This window comes from Microcebus murinus, chromosome 6 (assembly GCF_040939455.1).
Source record: "Microcebus murinus isolate Inina chromosome 6, M.murinus_Inina_mat1.0, whole genome shotgun sequence".
Taxonomy (NCBI): Eukaryota; Metazoa; Chordata; class Mammalia; order Primates; family Cheirogaleidae; genus Microcebus; species Microcebus murinus.
This window is the reverse complement of record NC_134109.1, coordinates 104783248-104806807: the sequence shown is the minus strand read 5'-3', so window position 1 is coordinate 104806807 and position 23560 is coordinate 104783248. Positions and strand designations below refer to the sequence as shown.

At 37.2% G+C, this 23560-nt stretch overlaps 1 protein-coding gene across 5 annotated transcripts in view; it reads right to left on the bottom strand.

The window, feature by feature from the left end:
• Positions 1–23173, bottom strand: part of KIF23 (kinesin family member 23) — a 28601-nt gene extending 5428 nt beyond the window's left edge. For 2 of the 5 annotated variants that reach the window (XM_012768338.3, XM_012768341.3), the window contains exons 1-18: positions 22975–23173; positions 21302–21371; positions 20123–20251; positions 15876–15981; positions 15509–15645; positions 15184–15293; positions 14591–14761; positions 11733–11845; positions 11452–11573; positions 9700–9802; positions 5749–5828; positions 5536–5655; positions 5172–5295; positions 4710–4868; positions 3286–3443; positions 2124–2297; positions 1718–1897; positions 1078–1389 (exon numbers count right to left, since the gene is read on the bottom strand). In XM_012768338.3, the coding sequence (XP_012623792.1) occupies positions 1078–1389; positions 1718–1897; positions 2124–2297; positions 3286–3443; positions 4710–4868; positions 5172–5295; positions 5536–5655; positions 5749–5828; positions 9700–9802; positions 11452–11573; positions 11733–11845; positions 14591–14761; positions 15184–15293; positions 15509–15645; positions 15876–15981; positions 20123–20251; positions 21302–21371; positions 22975–22985 (2379 nt within the window). In that variant the 5' untranslated portion in view covers positions 22986–23173. Of the gene's footprint in view, positions 1–1077; positions 1390–1717; positions 1898–2123; positions 2298–3285; positions 3444–4709; positions 4869–5171; positions 5296–5535; positions 5656–5748; positions 5829–9699; positions 9803–11451; positions 11574–11732; positions 11846–12550; positions 12593–14590; positions 14762–15183; positions 15294–15508; positions 15646–15875; positions 15982–20122; positions 20252–21301; positions 21372–22974 lie in introns of all 5 variants that reach the window. The other 3 variants (XM_012768339.3, XM_012768337.3, XM_076004514.1) reach the window with 3 other exon arrangements.
• Positions 23174–23560: the final 387 nt, after the last annotated feature.

Below are 23560 nucleotides of genomic sequence, written 5' to 3'. Positions count from 1 at the left end.
AAATTCTAAAAGAGCTATGTTAATTTTACTAAGTATAAAAACCACAATATTAACTTGGTTCATTTATTTAGATTCAAAAGAAACTTTACCTTAATCCTTAAGAAGAAAAATATTAAAGTGAATTTAAATACCTCTGAATGAGGCAAAGCCCTTATAAACTGAGATAAATCCTCAAAAATAAAAGTGATTTATTGGAAATGAAAATCTTCAGTAGTTTGAAAACAACTGACCTGGACTCTTCAAAACAGTCAATGTCATAAAAATAAAAAAATGTGTTGGGGTGGGGGTTAAAAGAGGTTAAAGAGACATAGTTGCCACATGCAATGCATTACATTTTGATAGTACCATGGATTGCAAAAGAAAGAGCCATTAGTGGGACAACTGGATATTGTCCCAGTAGAGGATATTTATTCAATTAATGTTAACTTTCTTAGGTGTGATAAAGATTGCAGTTATGTAGGACGATGTCCTTATTCTTGGGGATGAAGTGTTGGGAAGTCTATGACTTACTTTCCACAAGGTTCAAGGGGAAAAATGTTTACGTATCTACATAAAGTAACAATTGATAAATCTAAGTCAGGGAAAAGATATTACCATACCATTCTTTGATCTCCTCTTTGGGTATAAAATTTTTCAAAATAAATGTTTGAGAAAATTTTAAAAACTAGGGTTCAAAAGCAGCAGCAAAAAAATCTAACATGGGGAAGGGGAACCAAAATAAAAAAAAAAAAATGGAAAGTGTGTGCCAAGGTACTAAGGTTCACCAATTTTGTGCACAGTTCACTAGTTTATCCAACTGAAAAGCACAGACTACTCTGGGCTATGCCAAATTGACCCGTGTTCATTGAACACACAGGCATCGCTTATTGCCAGATGCTTTTAGGCTTTTTCAGATGAAGAGCGAGACCTCAATTTCAGAATGAGTCCATCTTTCAAATTAACTTACAGAAAAGTTAGACCTTATTTATACATATTGGAGCCCACCTATCTTTCCATTGAATTTTCGGAACCAAGTTATAAAAAACAAAGAAGATAAAATCTACTGCTACAATGCTTTAAAATAATACTGGCACTAACCCTGCAGCAAGGATCCTCTTCTATTTCTATCTCATTTCTGAATGTAGGAACCACCTCCCTGCCTTCAGTCCAGTACATCCCTCGCCTTCTGTCTGACACGATACAAGTTTTACTTTGTCCTGGCTCCTGCTGCCTACGCCTTGCAATAGATGTGACATTGAGAGGTGTGTTGTACGAAGGAATTTTCTGCTCCCATTCCGAAATACAGGAAGCTACAGAAATGCTGCTGCAAGAGTTAGAGCGCCTATGTAGCTGTGGCTGGCTCATGAGTTGCTGGCCGTTGGAAATCTGAGCAATATAGTTACTAGAAAGCTAGAAAAATTGAGAGAAATTAATGAGCAAGACTGAAAAACTGACAGAAACAATTCATTACTGTTTTATAATTTTAGCACATCAAGATTTAACATTATAAATAATTATTTGTACTAAATTACTAAATTTTTATGCTAAATTTGTATTTATACTAAATTAAAAAAAATTTTTTTCAAGTAAAGTATCTCAGGAAAAAATATTCTTAAAGAGAAATTTCAGAAATATAATAAGTAATATAAAACAAAAAACTGATTATCATAGAAACAGTCATCTAATCTGAACAAATTTCCTCTAGTATGAAATGAATGCACAACTGTGAATAACTTACAGGAACTGGCGATGGAGAAACAGATCTTTGAGTAACTTTTTCTCGATCTCGCTCCCGAGAGGGTCTCTCTGGCTTTTCCGTTTTGGGTTCAGTAACAATAGCCTTCAGTTGTTTCAGTTTTTCATCTTTGACCCAGAGTTTATTCTGCATCTCTAGTTGTTTGGCTGCCACTCTACGCTCCTACAGATTATCAATGGCAATTTATATTCTAACTCAGTCATAGCAAACAAGTACACCAGACTACCCAGTCACTTTATTTCCTAACAATGAGTTTTCCAGTTCTTCCTGAGGGTTAACTACCACCACCAAAAACCTACCACAAATACAGTAATTTAAAATATTTAACCTAACTACAACATGAAGTAAATCACCCAACTCTGAGACGCACTACAAGAATGACACTCACGCATTCTTTCTCCCATTTCATTGTTGTTTCTGTTACCATGCCTTGCAACCTGGCTTCTAATCTGCGTTTGTCAGAAAATTGTCGCTGAAGTTTCTGATTCTGGGTTTCAAGTTCCTGTTGCAGATTGCGTTTATCTTCTTCATAGATAGTGGTTGTTTTCTCTAAAATCTCGATCTGGGAAGGTAGACCATTATGTTCACTACTTGGCATGTAAATATTTCATGTAGCTATAAAACAATCTTTCTTAATTTGCTTATCTAAGCTTATCTGTGGAAATAAAAGTCACGGAAAAAGAATATTTTTCCTCTAAAATTTCATCTGAATTCCCACTTCCATTCCCAGAAATAGAAACCTGTTAAATAAGTTCCTAACCCAGAGACAAAGTTGTAACTAACTTCCTGTGAAAAATTACTTTCTCTTAAAATTAAGGCCTGAAACATAATTTTTTTATTTTTTAGAATAAACAAAAGTGTTGGTTGAGACTAGCTTCTCTTTAGAATGAATGTATACCCTGCCAAACCTCTAAACAATCCTCTGTAAATAAGAGAACATATTATACAGTGCTGCAGCAGTAGTCCCCAACAAAACAGTATTTCCTTCTACCTCAAAGGAAGAGTTTAATCCTCAGTTTGTTTTTGTTTACAATTTGTAAACCAAATATGGATCCAATTAAGATTTACCGAGTATCTGTTACGTCTATCTCATTTAATCATTTCTTTCATGTGATTATTGAAGAGAACGTATACTGAGCAAATATTTTTTTCTTTCTCTCTTTTCCCTGCCCCCCCTGAGGAAATATTTCTAATAAATATAATCAAAATAGCAAGCTATAATCAAAAGCAAGCTATAACCAAAGCTAAACCCTAGAAAATCCTCTAGAAAGCTCCCTTGCTTGGGCCAGAGAATATTTTTTCAACCACTAAACTCTCATAAAATTAAAGAATATATTATCCCTTTTATGCTTTTCACTCACATTTCCTCCTCTTTGAGGTGGGATGAAGATTAGTACTAATAACAAAGTGAGAACTCGTTTTTTTTTTTACCTCCTCCACAGGCCCCACCAAGAACTCTTAATAAGCAGCGGTTACAGGCCCATGGAGCAGAACAACTCACTCAGAGATCAGTGCTAAATGGCCAGCATATACATTCATTATGTACACACCTTATATTCTAAAGTTTTGTTTTTCTTTTCCAGTCGTTCTATTTCCAATTTCTGTCCTGAGATCAACTTTTCTTTTTCATTTAGTTTTCCTTGAATGTAGTTTTCTTTACTTAAAACAGCACTGTCAAATCCTTGTAACAAAGCTTTAAAAGCATTAGCTGAAACAAAAGCATGCAGGTCAAATTTTACTCCAATTCCAAAATAACCAATGAAAGCAACTCCTATTAGCAGACACTAGATAAAAGACAGCTATTCAAAAATATAATAAATTTTTAAAAAGAATAAATAAAATGTAGCTACAGCAAATCTCTGAGAATCAGTTTATAGTGAGAAAACAAGTCTGGAGGGAAATTAGGAGTTTGACTCTCAAACCTACAAGAGATACTATACTCATAGAAGCTCTCTATTTAATACTAAAAAGACACTCAAGTTTTTCATTTTACACTAGAGCATCTCTTCCCAACTCTTAGAGGTAAATAATTTGCTTCATATCAACAAAAGCAAAAATATAACACTAGATTTAGGATTTGCTGAAATCCCTGGTATACCACTTATTAGTTATGACTTAGGCAAGTTACTTAATTTTCCTAAGCAAATTTCATTTTTTTTTTGAGTCAGAGTCTCATTCTATTGCCCAGACTAGAGTTCCGTGGTGTTAACCTAGCTCACAGCAACCTCAAACTCCTAGGTCCAAGCAATGCTGCTGCCTCAGCCTCCCAAGTAGCTGGGGCTACAGGCATGGGCCACCATGCCTGGCTAATTTTTTCTATATATATTTTTAGTTGGTCAATTAATTTCTTGCCATTTTTAGTAAAGACAGGGTCTCGCTCTCATTCAGGCTGGTTTCAAACTCCTGACCTTGATCGATCCTCCCGCCTCAGCCTCCCAGAGTGCTAGGATTACAGGTGTGAGCCACCACCTCGCCCAGCCGGTAAATTTCATTTTAATATGGAAATTTAAATACCTCTTTATCTCACAACTTTATGGTGAAGAACAAAGTGAACCAATGATAAAAATAATAGATACATTCACTGGGATACATTCACTTACTATGTACCAGTCTATTCACTGTTCTACAGGATTTTCATACATTATCTCATTTATCTTCATAATACCCCCTGAGGTAGAAATAATTACAACCCCCATTTTGTAGACAGGGAAACTAAGAAATATTCCTTCATGTTCATCACTATTATTAAAGGAAGAAATAAGAGGGAAGGAACACAATGCTTCCTTTTTTGATTTTCCTGGTATAAAAAAAAGAGCTGAGAAAAATTCTGTCATTCTAATTAAACAATGTCTTGAGTACTTCAAAGTATAAAGATAACTCTCCCTTAAAAATACATCCTACCTTGGAACTCAAATTCATTGCAAATACTTTCAATTTCAGAAGTTAAAATGACTGCAAATAATTTTGCCCTTACATTGCTTATTAAACTCATCAATCATCATTTGTCGTAGCTGATGTCGTTTTTCTAAGGCTTCAATCAGCTTTGGAAGTGTATGCTCATCATTGATATCCAAAATTTCACACGATGGCAAAGGTGGAAAACTCTGTAAAACCATGTCGGTAACCAATGGTTCTGTATTGAAATTATAAAAATTATAAAAAGTTAGACAGGAGAGAAAGAGCTTATTTAAACAACTTTAACAATGTGATTAGAGCTTCAGTTTATTTAACCATGGGATTTCTTGAGTTGACATTTTATTTCCTTCAAAATGAGAGTTGTAGTATACAACAAAAGAAATCTCATCCATATTTTGGTTCATATTTTTTTGAACTTGCTTCTTGAGGAAAAGGTATGTAAACAGTTCTCTTGTATGAAACAGATTTTTTTTTTAAGAGAGATAGACCAGTAGGGAAATGATGTAACAGTAAATCATACCATCTCCAACTGGACCTCGAGCCTGGTTTCTATATCGCCTCCCAGGTGTTAAACCACATATTGCCTTGTCTACTGGTCTTGCTACTTCAACTTCTTGGGTTACTTCTGCAAATCTCATGACTTGCTAAAATACAAAACAAATGGAGTTTTTAAAAAATAAGGATATCTAAGTCCTTCAGAAATTACTAAGTGAAGCAATGATAGCCTGGTTATTAGTCTACTTCTGTATACAATGATTTTGTGTCAATTTATAAAATGTTCCAAGTGTCTTTCCTCAAATCCAAAAAGTTGCTTTCCTTACAGAAACTCAAGACTTTATAGGATAAATAAATTAAAATTTATAGGATAAATAAATTAAAATTACCAAGCTTTCTTCATAATCCTCAGCCTTTGGATTTACACACACAATCATACGCACTTTGCCTTCCCCGTCAAAGTAGTTCTTGAACAGATGGGTTAACTTTGAATCTCGATAGGGAACCATCTATAAATACATGGAAATCCAAATAAATGCATAAGGCAAAAATTACACACAAACAAAACTATAAAAATGATTTAAAAAGGCTACTGTTTTTACCTTGTTAGTTCCATACATTTGGTTCTCTCTCAGGACATCCATACATGTTCGCAGTGTCATTAATGACTGATTAATGTTACCTGACAGAAAAATACACACAGAAAATATGAGAACAACAATATAGTAACTAAAGCGTGATGTCTGCCTATAAAATCTCAACTTCATATAACCATTAGATGAAATTATAACAAATTTTCACGGCTAAATTTAATCTTGGCCCAGGCTTTCTTTCAACAGCAGCATTTCTGGAAAGGTTAAACAGCCATCCTTGAAGGATCAAAAGGATTTTCCACAGAATGTAACATTATACTTAATGACCCATAAGGTTTCTTCCAAATCCTAAATTCTGTGAAAGAGTATTTTAGATACAGATGTTTAATATCATATTAACGTGTTTTGTCTAAACCATGGCCATTTCGGGCTTTTAGTTGGCTCCATTAAGAGTCTGAAATCCCTGCAGCACCCAGAGGAGCTCCTACTGTTTCTATTAATAGCAGTCAAGTGTCTTAGGAACTAACTTACTCTAATCCCTGTATATCTCAACAAAGATTTCTTAGGCGGTATCGCTGTTAACTCTGAGTATTTTTATTTGAATTTCTGAGCCAAGGCAAGTCTGACGTTAACCAAGCCTCTAAGAATGCAGATCTCATCTAATTAGACCCCAAAAGTACATAAGAATGTGTTCATTGTGGAACCTTGACTAAGGTCAGCCAACTTCATCGTTCTTTCATCCTTGGCCTCCCAAAGATACACCTCCCAAAATACAGAACTCATGTGTACCTCCATAATATTCCATGATTCATGATTTCTCTTCCTTGACCCAAAATCCTGATATTCTTTCTTTTCCCACTGTGCTCTCAAGAACTCATATTCTTGTTAACAAATTTACCTACATCTTCAAACCTCTCACAGAATGATCCATTCATTCATTTCTTTCCCTAATGGCCAGGGGTTCTTAGCCCAGGGTCTATGTTGTCCGGGGATACATTTCAGGGAGTCTACATACTTCAATGGGCAATAAATACATGTTTGTACAGACCTCTAACTAGAAACAAGCGGTTCCTTCAATTACTAACATAGGCCAAAAATACAGTAGTATTATAGTAGAACCTGTGATTTTTATCAATAGAAATTGCAGATATTTTAATAGCATATTACAGTCTATTGATCAAGACATTCATGTTCATCATTACTTTGAAATTATTAGTTATTAGACTTGCTGCTGGGTTTTTATTTAAGGCATTAATAAAGCACATAAATTACTGTATGACAAATTTAAGAATACTTTTAAAAACACATAATTGGTTTCCTTTGTAATCCTCTGTGTTTACATTCAGAAATATCACAGTGGGCAGGGGCCATAGGCTTCACCCTACATCAAGGGCACGAAACCCTGCAACCTAAACCTTGATCTCACAGAAGGATTGTGCTTCCCCCTGCAGCCCTGTAGCCTTTTAGTGTAAAAGCTACTTATGTCCTAAAGCCCAGCATTCCATAAGGGTGGTGAGCACAGGGAGGCTAGCAACATTTTCCTAGTTCCTCCTACATGCCAGCCCGTGGGTCATTTGGGTATTATGAGGACAATCACTCTCACATGCTGTGGTCAGAGGACCCCCATGTCCTCAACTCCAGTAAATCTTTCTCTCTCCATTGTAGCTACACGATCATGCCGAAACCCCAAACATTTCCCCTCAGAAGTACTTCACCTCTGAAAACCTGACACCTGTCATCTGTCCCAACCACAATCTCTTTTGCTTCTTCCTCACTCTTGTCATACATGGTCCTTACCCATATTAACCCTAGCAGTCCTTTATATCTTTTCCCCAAAGCATCAGAAACCTAAGTTTTTTACTTTCTTCCCAATCCAGCTAAAACTCTTATCCCATCAAGGTTAATCCTTCCTCTTGTGATCTGGATTCCAAATTCCCCTGCCCTTCTGGGATCTTGCTCCACCAATAATCATTGCGTTGATATTTATTAACACCTGATAACAGGCACTGGGGATACAATGGTAGACAGCATAGACACAGTCCACACTTAGAAGACTCAAGTGATTCAGACAAGTAGCAAGAGTCTTTCAGCCCAGGCTAAAGCCAGGGCTAATAGGCCCCATTTTGTACCTCTGGACTGCAACTTCTTCATCTCTTCAGACCATAAGTAAACTCAAGTCTTCACTATATTCTATATACATATATAATGGGTATGTGTTTTTTAATCATCTCATATTCCCTCAAGTCCCTTTTAGCTACCACCTCTCTCTCCTTCCCAAACTCCTTAAATCTCAAGGACTTGTTCCTTAAGGCTCTCTTATTCCTCTCTATTCTCCAGGAATAATCATATCTCCCCCATTGCTTCACTCCTGTCTCTATTGGCAAAAACTAATACTAGAAACCTTAAGTCAAATCTCTCTCATTCCAAATCCATGTACCTCTGCATTCAGTCATAGGCAAGTCTACTTGTATAAACTGAACATATCAAACACAAGCCTCATTAGCCACCCCTACCTGCTACTCAGACTGCTCTTTATTCTCCATATCCTGGTGGACCTACTTCCTAACTAGCTCTTCCTTTTGTCTGACCGTCATCTCCAGGTCACATGAATGCTTATCTGAATTGCTTGCCAAAGGGTCCTAACTATTCTTTCATATCTCCAGGCTTACCCCTGGTAAATTAATTCTCTACACCGGCAAAATATTCTTTCTCAAAGACTAACCCTTCTTTAACTTTAAGGAGGAGGGTGTAAAACATAGTAGAAAGATAAAAGTTTTGAGAGTCCAACCAACCTGGGTTTGAACCTAGGCTCCAGCCATGGGAAAATTACTTAACCTCTCCCAACCCATTTCCTCATCTGAAAAATGAGGGTATGATACAATCCTGAGAAGTCAGAATCAAAAACCAAGCCAATACCTAGTAGATACTATGACACACACTTGAACCTTAATAATTGGTAGCCATCATTATTCCTTCAAGATAAAATTCAAACTTCTTAATATGACAGACAATGGTCTTCATGACCTTGCCTCACTTTCCTACTTCAGTTCTCACAGTTCACCAACCTACATCCTCCACTTCAGCTACTTTGAGTCAGCCATATTCTCTCAGGACTTGCTCTATTTAGAAGCAGCTGTTTCCTCCAGCAGGGATGTTGCCTTTAATCCTATCCTTCTCCATACGGCTCACTATGTGTCACCCCTCTACACCCCCAGACTTGATTAGAAAGCCCTACCCTGCACTCTCACAGAACTCACTTCCATCATACTCCACTCAAACAGTCTAGTTATCTACTGATCTCTTATACTAAGCAGGGCTCTCTCCAGCAGGGCTTCATCCTTCATATCTGTGTTCAATTCTTGGCACACAGTAGTAAGTACTCAGCAAATGGTTATTAATATAAAATACAACTTGCATGGCTATACTAAATGAAAGATTAAACACACACACACACACACACACACGTAGATTTCCCTTCAACTAGCTTTTGCATTCAGATTTTTCCCATCTCCAAAAGCCGATTTTTACAACTATGAATGTTAGAATAACTATTAAATCAAAGACCCAATTTCAAAGATCCAATACTGACTTACAATACTAACAACACATGTAACAGACTCTTTCAATATAAATATAACTTATATTTTATATTTATTTTTGTCAATCTTCCTCATTTTTAAATCAGTGTTTTAGGCTAGGCATGGTGGCTCACCTGAAATCCCAGCACTTTGGAAGGCTGAGGCAGGAGGATCACTCTAGGCCACCAGTTCAAGAAATTAGTGTTTTGTAACAGATAACAAACCAGCCTAACTAAAGAAATAGCATTGACCATTAATGTAAACTCTAAATTAACTAACTGAAGACAATTATGTTTAAACCACCCATGGATAAGTAGATAAAAAACTGGCAATAGAAGTTTCTGAAAGCTGTAACAATAAATAAGTGCTATGCTTTACTCACCAGCTTCACGTAATCTGTTCCCTTCTGCTCTGGTCCGGTTAGTTCTTTCACTTCCAGCAAGATCTACCAAGGACAACTGGCTTATAGTGATTTGCTCTTTTTCCTAAAGAAAAGATCACAAAGCCAATAATCCCAATGAGTTATAATTGGTTTACAATGTTTTATAAGTAGAGTCAAAGCAATGAGTTATTAAGTCTTACTGAATATATCTGCACAATATAAAATGCACAGGAGGGGCAAAGGATACATGTTTTTGGGGAGAGTTTGCTACAAGAGTGTGATCAATATATTCATCAAAAATAAAACAAAAGACATATCTATATACTCATAACACTAACTATATTACTTGTCTATTGTCTAGTCTTCCTTCTACATCAGACTGTAAGCTCCCTGAGAATAGGGGATCTATCTACCTTTTGATTATGTTATCTCCAGCATAATGCATAGTGCCTAGCATTCAGTAGAAACTCAACAAATATTAGCTGAATAGAGAGAGCCTAGATCAGGGCTATCCTAAATTTTTCTATAATATTTTATAATCTTACAATAACCTAGTAATTTCATACTAGTCTAATTTTTATAAAAAGAAATAAAAGTCAAGAGGTACCTGATATTGTAGCAGATGTGATTCAAAGGAAATCAAGTGTATATGGAAAGCTGACATAATTATTTTCTAGTGAACATTTATTGAGTGCTGACTATAAGCCAAGCACTGAACTAAGAACTTTATGTGCACTGCCTCCTTTAATTCTCATAACCTTTAAGGAAGTTCTATTATAGTTAAGTCGTATGGCTAATAAATACAGGAATCAGAATTCAAATCCTGGTGATCTTCACTACCACCCATCTCTTGCTACCGATAAACCTCCATAATGCCACAATTTTATATGGTTTGAATACAATTATACTTTTGTATCTTAAAGTTATTAAATTATGTATACTCCGGGCACAAATGCTGTTACTAATTGACATAAGCCATGACAGACTCAGTTATAAATAGCGATCAGCTGAGGGACAGCCCTACTGGCCTGGTAGGTACAGCTCTATCTCCTGAACTGTACCTATGTTGGAAAGTGAATTGCCAACACATTAAAACCATTAACCAAACTTCCACATACAAAATTGAGTCATCAGAGATAAAACAATAAATCACATGTTCTTCTTATCTCCTCTATTGAAGAAATTTTTAAAGATTTGTAAACTCTTTTCATAGCAAAATTCCAGGTTCCAAGAGTGAATAGCCAAATTCCCAAAACTACACTATTTAATGGAAGAAAAAAATTTTTCAAATGTCATCACCTGCATGTCATCACCCTCAGTATCCATGGGGGACTGATTCCAGGACCTCCTGCAGATACCAAAATCCACAGATGCTCAAGTCCCTGATATAAAATGGTGTGGTATTTGTATATAACCAATGCACATTCTCCCATATACTTTAAGTCATCTCTAGATTACTTATAATATCTAATACAACGTAAATGCTATGTAACGAGTTGTTATGCTGTATTATTTAGGGAATAATGACATGAAAAAAATCTGTACATATTTAGTACAGATGTAATATTTTCTTACGAATATTTTTTATCCTAGTTGGTTGAATCCATGGATGCAGAACCCACAGATACAGAGAACTGACTGTACATTAATTCTAGAGAAATCTTCACTGCAATAAAATGTCCTTATAATTTAACTCTAATTCCAAAAATTAAGGATTGAGTTAGAACCTGAAAATACACACTACAACTTTACCTGTAAGACATTGTCTCCATCTGCATCTAAGGGAGCCTGAACTAATTTAATGTTGAACACACTGTGGGAACGGCTGGACTCACGATTCAAATGGGTGTTTGCAATACGTCTCTTTTTTTGGCCTGTGACAACAGAGAAATCATTGATCAAACCTGAACTCAATCATTTCATTATACATACTTTCTAATAAATCAAAAAAGATTGCTATCAAATTACAGTAGCAACTCATCAGGGTTATATTTATCATTTTATATTTTTCTAATTCTAGCTTTGTTTCTAACCTCTCCAGAAAACTTCAAAAGCCTCCTCAGTAGATTTCACTTCTACTTCTGTACATCCTGCAACATACATGTTATGGTTCTTATCTTCACGAAGCAATTTAGATTGTGGAGGTCTATAGGAAAGAAAAAATGGTTAGTTTCCAAAATTCTGATACTAATACCTTCACTTAAGACTAGGACTAAAAAGCCAGGTGACCGGACATCCATTCTTATAATGAAAATAAGTTTACGTAAGACTCCAGAGAAATACTAAACTTGGGTGAGATTTATATACAGTCAAGATTAGTTACATAACAAGATAAAAGGGATCAATTTTGTTTTAAAAGCTTGCTCTAATTTGCTCTAACAAAGCACATGAAACAACACTAACTAAACAATTAGAGACCAAAGTAGTATTACAGCAACATCACATGCACAGGTTAAGCATCAAAGTCTAGTATTTTCCTAATTTTAAAAGATCAGCAGATAGAACTGGTTCTGACCTTCTCAGCAATAGCAGAAAACAAATTCAGAAAGAGTTTGGTATATACCAGGACTGGCAATCCTTTCAAAGTGGCCTGACAAGTTTTAGTTCATATGGTAGGTTGAAGGCTGGGTAAGCGTGCTGCCTGTTTGGCCTTGTGAATGGTGAGGGTAGAGACATTTACCAGCCACCATCACTGATAGTCAATGAAGATTTTTCAGGAAGCAAGGAGGGCTTAGAGTAGCAGCCAGCCCAACCAATGGAAAACCACCTACATGCAAACATGCCACAGAATGCCAACCACTAGTATAACTGCACCCTTCTCCTTAAGAAAAGAGCCAACACAATCACATACACAAAATCTGTGTTCCTCATGGGTGTGCTGCAACTGTTCCACCTACCAAAGGAATAAAGTAGAAGTTATGGTTTCTATAGCAGCCATCTCACAGCAACATGTTCAGTCCAGACTATGTGACAGTCACAATGAGTTGTGTCTTAAAATCCTCCACTTGTTAATAATTTTTCATTGTATGAAAAACCACTAAAAGTTAACCAGCTTAAAAAAGCAGATCTAATGCCACCCTAACAGATTAAATCTGAATTTAGTGCCAAAGCAGCACTCTTGTATATTCATTCACGGAGTTACCCAGAAAGGTTACAAGGCACACAAGTCATTTTTGTCAGTCTTCCTTTGTATAACTAAATGAAACCAAGATAAGATCCTTTCAAAATAATCTCATTTAGAACAAATAAAACAAAAACCTGGTAAATGGGCAGACATGAAATACATTAGTAGCAATGTAGCAATGAATGACATCACAAAAGTTTAGAAAAATTGGTACACACAAAACCAGAGTCAAGACAAATAATGCTTTGAAATAAGTGAAAAAGTAATTAGTTTGATAGAAAAAGCAATTGTCTCATAAAGTCTTTATGCTTCCATGTATTTCTCTATAACCTAAGTAGTTCTTTCTTAATACCAACATTCCAAGGGTAAATAAATACAGGTCACTCCAGAAATAAGACCCTTTGTAAAGTCCTTATTTTAAGAACGGCTAAGTAGAGCAATAGAGTCTTCCTTCACATAAAATTCTAGAATGAATACTTCTACATTGAGCTCACTTAGCAACTTTGTAATTGTCTTCCCAATCAATATAGATGAAAATTCAAGGACTCTAAGTGAAGATACCTGTATTAAAATGTGGCTCAGTAAGAACCACAGAAATACTTGTATCAAGTATGGCCTCAACCAGAGTCCATAAATTTTCCCTGTAAATAAAAGTGGATACACTGACACCTATTTTCAGTCTAATGGTTTTCTGAATCCAGCTGTTTCTACAATAATATTCCTTTGGACATACACATAAAGTTAAACATAAGACACATGTTAGCAGGGAACGGTGGTGGCTCACGCATGTAATCTTAGCACTTTGGGAGGCCAAGGCGGGATGATTACTTGAGACCAGGAGTTCAAGACTAGCCCAGAGTGAGACTCCGTCTCTACAAAAAAATAGAAAAATTAGCCAGGCATGGTGGCACATGCCCATAGTCCCAGCTATTCAGGAGGCTGAGGCAAGAGGATCACTTGAGCCCAGGAGTTTAAGGTTGCAGTGACACCACTGCCCTCTAGCCCAGGTGACCGAGTAAGACCTTGTCTCAAAAAAAGAAAAAAAAAAAAAAAAAAAAGACAAATGTCTTCATATTATTTACATCCTGAGAGGCCCTAACGAGGATAGCATTAAAGACAAGACTTTAGTTTAAGAACAAAACCATCAACTCGGAAACAAGATACTAATTTTAGACATAAGATTCTAGAGTATAATCTGGCACAAATGTAGATTTATCTTTTGTGATGCCAGGCAGTGACTGGTCTTCAGTTTTGGAAAGGCAAGACCCAAGGACATCTAAGTACTCTTTTAATTCTGGCAGAATGGCAATGCAGATGTCACTTCCTGTTAATCAATGATGAAATGTCTGTATTATTTGTAAAGACTACAGCTTCAGGCTCCATTCTGTAGAGATCACCAAGATACAGGTGGTTAAAGAGGCCACAAAACTTCCCACACTGAGTCTCAGGTTCTGGATAAGTAGTTTTGGAGCATATCGACAGGGAAACTTCCTAACATAATTAAGGGCATTGTCAAAACACAACTCTGAGCCAAGAGTTTTCAAAAGTCATCTCTAAGATGAATATTCGGGTCACTATTCTCCTTAGATGCCTTAACCCACTTGTTCCCTCATTGAGCACCAACTACTTGATATACAAGTCATAACATTTCATTTTGAAAATAAGCATAGAATTATTCCCATTTATAGCTGAAGAAACGAAGGTTCACTGAGGCAAAGTGCATTCCCCAAGGTTAACAGCTAAGAAGGGGCTCTCTTCACCACTTACTTGGGTTTTATGGGATCAAATGGCACCTCTTCCAATAGATCATATATATAATTATTATATATTTCAATATAAGAGACAAATACACCATAGACACTATCTTCATCAACCTCTTCTGCTTTGCAGAATTCTTGTACAGTTATCATATCTGCAAACTCTGGATCTATTTGTCGTCTAAAAGAAAAAAAAACAAAATAGTCTCATGTTATACATTGTGAGTAAATATCAAAAATTATCCCAAGGGGAAACTAAAAGATATAACATACATGATACACTATTACAAGTAGAAAAACAATGCAACTTTATTCATACTCAATTGACAATAGTATTTCCATCTCCTCCTGGATGCACAACAAAGGCTTTTATACTCACTCCTTACCCAGAGTGGCACCTTCCTTCTCAAAAGAGTAATTCAAACACAGTGTACTCAAAACCAAAGAAAACATCTGAGCAAATAACTGAAGAACATTCCTCAGCTTTAATCTCACAAAACACAACTGTCAGACCAACTTCTCTACTTAATGTTCCCTATGCCTGAGCAAACCACAAGACACCGTGTCCCTAGGCTGGTATTGCATATAAATGTGATTACTTACTTGCTAGAGGGGGTCTTTGGAATGGGCAGGGCTTCTCTTTTCTGACGTTCTAGTAAGGCATCAACCTCACACTGGATATCCATACTGTTCCTATCATTAGATTTAAAAACCTGAAGTGGGAGCAAAAATCAGACCATGGTTTTCAGAATTTGACCTAAAAACTAGGAAACATGTTTAAGAAATAAGAAACATTTAATATTTAAACATATTTAAGGTTTCAAAATGAATCCAATGCTTTGGTTCTTCCTTAATACTACAGTATCCATAGGCATCTTAGTCCTGTGTCCACAGTGAAATACTCACAACACAAAACAATTATACTTACATATCGCTTAGCTTGAAATGATCCTATACTGTTAAAGATCATGTCCAAACAACGAGGAAGCAGCCCTCCTTCCCCTGGAGAACCGGTCATTGTGTGAGTTTTACCACTCCCCGTCACACCATATGTAAAAAGAAGACCTACAGGATAGCAAGTCACAATGAGTTACATCTTAAAAGCCCTCCACTTGTAATATTTCATTGCATTAAAAAATACTAAAAATTAGCCAGCTTACAAAAAACAGGTTTAACATCACTATAACAAATTAAATATGCGTAAATGCCTAATATAAACCAAACATACAAATATCAAAAAAGTTTTATCTAAAGAGGAGAATATGGCAAATCCAATAAAACTCCAAGAATCATACCATTTTTGCCATGAATGAGGTCATCTACCAAGGGATTAGCCACAACATCAAAGAGCTCTTTCTGGGTAGTATGAGTGCCAAATACTTGTTTAAATGAATACTGAGTCTGTGGAGAGAGAAAAAAATAAAACACACTTAAATGGAATTCTACTATGTCTAAGCTAGAAATACATCTGCTTAAACTTAAGATGTTTCTTTACGAACATTTAAGAGTCTCATGTTCTACTGACTGAGCTAACTGGGGAGAGGCTATGAACATTTAAGATCTAGACATGCAATGAAGAAATATGAATGGTCTTTACAATTGGAACTTCTGGTTTCTTAGTAACCCGCTAAAAAGTCATGACATACCTAAATTACATGACTTATAAATTGGTAAATATTTTTAGTCACAACTACCAAAGAGAATGTAGAAAAGCCTTAAGCCCACTAATGCTTCATAGACTAAGGCTGATTTTGTTTTAATTAAGTGACAAAGAACATCAAAATGTATTATAACAATTCATAGTCATAGAATTGTGAAAATCTGCAAGCATTACTTCATATGATAATTGACTATTTTCTATTTTTTCTTTATAAAGGTGTCATTTAACATGGCATATCAGCATAATACATGTTTTGATGTACTGCATTTTAAAACCAGAAATGAACTGTAAATGAATTCTCATCTCGAGTTCTTTTTTTTTTTTTTTGAGACAGAGTCTCACTTTGTTGCCCAGGCTAGAGTGAGTGCCGTGGCATCAGCCTGGCTCACAGCAACCTCAATCTCCTGGGCTCAGCAATCCTACTGCCTCAGCCTCCCAAGTAGCTGGGACTACAGGCATGCGCCACCATGCCCGGCTAATTTTTTGTATATATATTTTTAGTTGGTCAATTAATTTATTTCTATTTTTGGTAGAGACGGGGTCTCACTCAGGCTGGTTTCGAACTCCTGACCTTGAGCGATCCGCCCGCCTCGGCCTCCCAAAGTGCTAGGATTACAGGCATGAGCCACCGAGCCCGGCCTTCATCTCGAGTTCTTATATGAAATAAATTTTAAACTGTGACCTTTAGAAAGCAAGAATTCTTCAATTATCAAATTTCTTTCAAAATACAATTATTATAAGGTATAGTCATATTACCAAAAATACTATCAAACTCCTTGAAAAATTAGATTGGAATATATAAATGTAAATTAAAATATTTTAACTATCCAGGGGCTACAGTTCTATTATTTCTATTTTTGTTAATATGCTAGTTTTATTGGCTTGCAGACATTATAATTATTTCTGAGGACTTCCTGAATTTCTTGTAGTTTTTGTTTCTTGAATTTCAATGCTAAATTATTTAGTGCAGCATGAATATTCATTAGAATTTATTATTTATTATTTATTATAGCCTTTGTCAAATGTCCTTTTTCCTGTTCTACAGTCTTTACCTTAAATTCTACCTGCTCAGATATTAGTATCATGACACTTAATGTTTTTAAGATTAGCAGTATCATTCCTCAAAAGGAGACATGTATAGATTAATACTCAAACACACAATAATCAAAATAATAATGACAGCTGACGATAGGCACTGTCTATGCAGTAAACCATTTTGTTCTTAAGACCTCTGATGTAGGTACTAATAGTTATGCTCATTTTATAAATGAGAAAACAGAGTTTAAATAATTTATCAAATACTGAACACCTACTTCAGCTATGCTACTCTCACCATTGTGGAAGTTCTCATACCAATCCTATAAAACAGCTTTAGAGTTCACAAAAGAACAAGAATCTTGGAACTAAAAGGATTTACACAGGACAATACTGAGAGGTAAGATAGATGACTTCAGTTCCTCATGAAAGGTTCCCTCTTCTCAAAGTAAAAACTGGGGCCAAGGAAGAACCTGTCCAAGCCCATGCAGCTAATGAGTATCAAAGCCCTCTCCAGGACACTGTTCTTTCCATTAAACAGTGCTGCCTTCTGCCAAAAGGACTAAGAATTTGTAATCCCCATCAAACCTTTTGTTTATATCTACTTTGAAACCGTTATACATATTTGAAATTTACTTCAATAAATAAGTAAAATTATATTACATCCTCAAAGACCTGCTCTTCCATAAAGCCTTCCCAGCCCATTCATTCATGCTCAATCCATATTTATTCAGGGTTTGATGAACAGGACATATAAGGCACATATCTCTTAGGAGTTTACATTATATGGAGGAAACAGACAATAAACAAGTAAATAGACTGTGTTAAGTACTGTGAAGGAGGCACACAGAATGCAGAGCAAGGGAAAGGAGGGATGGGTTGCTATTTCTGATGGGGTAGTCTGGATACCCTAAGAAGGTGAAATTGAAACTGAAATCCAAGGATGAGGAGCCAACCATGCTAAGCCCTAGGGAAAGAGAATTCCAGGCAAAGGCATTGGCTGCCAGGCAGGACTCCGGCTTATCCAAGGAACTCAAAGAATTAGATGAATACTAAAAGATGAGGGTGGAGACATAGGAAGCTGATTAAGCAGGATTTTGTCCATTTAAATATTTTATTCCTCAAAAGGTTTCAAATAGGAATATGGTGAGATCTCATTTATACTTTAAAAGATCACTCTGGAAGCTCTGCAGAAAATGGATTAGAGAGGAAGATTCTGAGTAGAAGCAGGCAGTCCAGTTAGGGATTGGCAATCTTGTCAATGCTACTCAAAACACAGTCAGCAAACCAATGCCTGTCTGAGAACTGTTCATTACCAGACTACTCAAATGTTGAGAAACTTTTTTAGCCATTTGGCATTGCTGCAATGTCACAGAACAGTGTTCAATGGCTCATCTCTCTGTACAGATTATAAACCAGTTCTCTGTTGTCTAATGCATGTGGGTAGTTCCATCTAGCACAAACTGTACAAATGTACCAATTGCAATACATAGAAAATAAAAAAGATATTTATTCCTTCACTAGAGATAGTTGGAGAAGCACTGATCTCAGTGATTAACAATGGGGCTCAGAATAGGGTAGTGGCAGTGGAAATGGAAATGAAAGGACAGTTTCAAGACGTACTTTGGAGTAGAACTGATAGGATTTTCTAATAAACTAGATATGAGGTGGGGCAAGTAAAAGGTAAACACCAGGTTTCTGGCTTGAGTAACTGACACAGATGATGGTGTCATTACTTGAGAAGGGAGGAAGTGATTTAAAGAGAAAAGAATCAAGTACTCCTTTTTGGACATGTAAAATTTGAGATGCCTATATGACATCCAAACAGAGATAACAAGTGGTTGGATGTTTGAGTTTAGAGTTTGAGAAAAGGTTTAAGCTGGAGATAAAAATTCCAAAGCTTTTACCATATAATGGACATTTAAAGCCATGTGAAAAGTGTAGACAGAGCATAGAGCCCTGGGCATAGCCCAATTCTATATTTCCAGGTTGGAAAAGAAAGAGCCAGCAAAGGTGGCCAGTGAGTAAAGAGTGAAAAGAACAGAGACAGCTGGAAGGGGAGACAGGAGAGTACTTCAGGAAGGAGAAATAGACTATAATGAGGACAAAGAGGTATTCATCAAATTTAACAGCAAAGAGGCTACTCATGGTCTTCTGAAAAGCAATTGCACTGGAATAGAGGTACAAGAGTTAATGGCAGCTAGACATAGAAATGACATCCTGAATGCATCCTCTTCCTTCTGCACTCCCACCGTTTCCCCTCTTTAACACACCTGACTTTGTCTCATCTATATGAGAGTTACTTGTTATTGATTATTCTCTTAAGTAAGTTGTAAACTACATAAAGGCAAGGACATGTCTTACTCAAGTTTTTTAAATCTCCTTCCATCCTCCAGCCCACTAGCTTAGTGAAACATTAGCTAAATTGAATTGAACTCAGTTGCTCAATATTTTCCTAAAAATAAAAACACTTCATAAGAGGTTGATACAAGTATAAATGCCTATTATTAGTTATCTTAATCTCCACATATAAAACTGTGTGTATATAAAAAACTGCTTAGCACAATCATATCATTACACATTAAACTATCCCTAACATGTGCTCTAAGAAACAATATACACAATGTAAGAAATTATCCCCTAAAAGCAATCCTCTACTCCAGTGTACCAAAGATGTGTCTGTATATCCCAGAAATTAAAAACACTTTAGATATAGTGGTTAGAGTGAAGTAAATAAGTCATTCAAAAAAGTGAGATCACATATGAAATTTCTTAAATTTAAAAGTGTAAAAGCCATTGAAGAAACAATATACCAAGTAAAAACAACTTTGTTCCAATAGGAATTACCTCCTTATAGTCTCCATTTCGGTTGAGCCTGTAGCCCTCAGGAGTATGAAGCTGAACAGTTGTATTATTGATCACTTCTATGCAACACTCTTGATCGGGAAAGCTCAGTGGGCGCACCCTACAGTATACCTGAAAAAACAGGAAGGCATGTAAAGAACAAAGATTGACATTTTGCCTGATTGCTTCCATTCATCCATTCCACAAACATTTGGTCTCTCAACTCAAGAGAAAAAGCTAGAGCTATGAAAACCAAAATCTGCTACTTGAGATTGACAAATGCAAACAGACATATTAGACATGAGAAGATTTAAAATACACATAAAATTAAACTTTGACAACAAAACAATCAAATTGCACAACTTGTCTTCCCTATTATATTGCAATAGCATAAAGTACTGATTATATTATACAAATAATAAAGTTATAGTATTAATACTAAAAATCTCTAAAAGCCAACAATGTACCACACAATGAGATTTTTAAAAGTTAGAATTCTTTGGAATTACATGTCAATTTATAATAAAACTTGCCAGCTTAATGTAACAAACAAGTAAAAAGAAAAGAGTAGGGGAAGGTTTGAGGGGAAAACCCATTCTGGCTGTATGCAAAGGACCTGATTGCATTGAGTCAGACCTGGACTCCAGTGGCAATGAGATTTAAAATGCCTCAGAGCAAAGCACCCCTCTTTTATTTGCCATTCAATTTTAAAAGCAAGTTCCCAAGGCAGAAACTAGTGAAGTATTTGCAATTATGAGTAGGCATTAGACTGAATTAAGCTATTGTATACCACAGTCTTTATGAAACTTGGTCCCCAGAAGGCTCCCCTGGTGAGGCATGTCATCAGTTACTGTACACAGGCAGGAAAGAATGCTTATATGAGCAGAAAATGTCCCCCATGACAGAGAGCATGAATTAAGTTGAAGATTTTTAATTATCTAACTTTTCAAATTATAATTATAGAAGGAATGCAGTCAACCAAAGACTTCATTTTACAGGACTCACTGATCCTATAGAAAAACCAAAATTTCACAGCCAGAACCAGTTTTACATAATTTAGTAAATCCACTTAAATGTTCTTTGCACTTCAGCATCTCTTCTTCATTCTATTTCAAGCATATACATAAGACAGAAAGTACTGGAGAAAGAATATATACACATAAATCCACAGGGAGATCTTACCCCAACTGGGTCTTTAAGATTCGTTTGGGATCCTTTTTTCACTACAGGTTTCCTGGGTGTCTTGGCCCTCCTGGTCACAGGTTTAAAAAAAAAAAAAAATTAGTTCAACACTAACACAAAAACCTTACCTATAACTTATATAGACAACCTTCCCAGGGTTTGTAAAATTATTCCTTAGCAGTTCCAAAATACTGCAAATAACATAAATAATAATAAATTGCATTAGTAGCAGAGTGTTTGTAGCATGTGTAATCCAAAAGTAATTAAAATTTGGTTTAGAATACCTTTTTGGTACCAAATGTACCAAGTTACTCTTTGATTAGTTCTATATTTAAAATAACTTACACATTTTCTTGAACAATTTTACAGAAGCACTAAAAATTTGAAAAATTTGCAAATAATTGCCTACACTTATTTTTAAAGACATTTACAGATGTGTACAAGCACAAACATTGTGTTAACAGTCATTATCAAGACAGATTAATAATCAATTAACATAAATAAACTACAAAAATACACATGGAAGAATCCATCCTTTCATTAAAATTTATGCCTATACTTTCAAGAAACAAACAGCCAATGAATGTTCAAAACTATAACCCTTTGTCCCCAAACAAAATGTGGTCTCAAATTGCCAATTTCTTGCTCTCTTAAGCAGGGTATTTTGACTGATAATCATCATTTCTCTAGCATACAACCTTTTGTTCTTCACATCTACAGGCTAGATGAACATTTGACGCATTAAACATTAAGTGAAATTATTGGCTTGGACTGTAGATTATTTTTGTCAACCTATTCCCAGGTGAGACAGAAGCAAATTAGTCTTAAATGCAAAATACGATTGTGGTAGGTTTACTTAAACTCAACGTATTTTTTTTTTAATATAAAGATTTTGACTTTGGCCTCTTAATAAAACAAATTGACTTTTGCAAACGATTACCCAAATGGCAATAACTGTAAAGTTAACCCTTTTCTTTGCACAAGTACTTCTTTACCTAGGAATGCTGTGCCCAAAATGTTCTGTCACCAACTCAGTGAGGAATGTGGGTGTGTGCATTTGTGTATGGGGGTGGGGTAGTCTGCAGCCAAAGAATACAACAAAAGTAACTGGCCTATATAAGGTGATGGTCTCGGCCTCCAGGCCAGGGTACTGGGCCGAGAAGAGCACGCAGTGCTGCCCAGTGCCACGGCTCTCCAGGGACCCGGACCACCTAACCAGCCCCCAACCCCCAGAACACAACACTCGGCCTCCCCACCCCACCCCCCGAGACGACCCCGGACCACAGTCGCCTCCTCACCCGCAATAACTCTGAAAAATGCAATCGGAGAGCGCGGGAGGCCGGGGAGGGAGAAGGGGAACCTGAGACAGGAATAAGGGAAGCTGCCCTGGAGTCGGGAAGATGACAACCCAGTTAACGGGAACCAGGTCGCACGCAGCACAAACCCCCCGGCTTCAGGCCGACCCCTCCCGGCCGCAGGGGCCAGGCTGGGGCGGAGGCGCGGCTGGGGTTTCCCGGCGGCCTCACGTGCAGGGTTCTCTCTGCGGGCCGGGGCGGCCCGGGGCCGGGTGCGGACGGCGTGAGGAGAGACGCCGGCCCTCGGCCCCGCGGCCCCGGCCTCCGTCCCCGCCCCGGCCCCCGCCCGCCCTCCCTGCTCGGCGGCCCCGTACTCACGCTGGCTTCATGGTAGCGGGCTCCGCGCTGCCCAGACGCGCGCGCAGGACGCCGAACTCGATCCGGCAGGCTGGCGAAGGCGGCGGGCCGCAGGAACAAGCCGCGGGAACAGGCACTCCGCGGCCCAGGCGCCGCACTCCGGAAAGCCGGGCTGAGCCGCTGCGAGCCCAGGTGAGCTCGCGCGCGGCGCATTTCAAACAGGCCAATCAGCGCCCGTCCGCAGGGAAGGGGCGGGGCCTCAGTGGAAGTGGCCGTTCTGCCGGAAGTGGCGCCCGTCTCCTAGACTACCGACGCGGAAACTGTGGGCTGAGTGTGGGCGTCTGGCCTGGAGGGAGACCTTCGGTGGGAAAACCAACGTCTTCCATTTTCCTTTTTTTTTTTTTTTTAATAGAAGTAGCATATTGACATCCCCTTCCACTTTCCGATGAGGAAACTGAGGGTTTCTTTTCCTACATCACAGGAAATTGCCCTTCAGTGGAAGGGCAATTCCAGGGTTGAATCAAGAGTTCGACAATCCCGTTGTGGTCCAGGAGTGTTCCATTCCTGTGCTGTGCCAGGCTTAGAGCCATGTCACCACATCATTTTG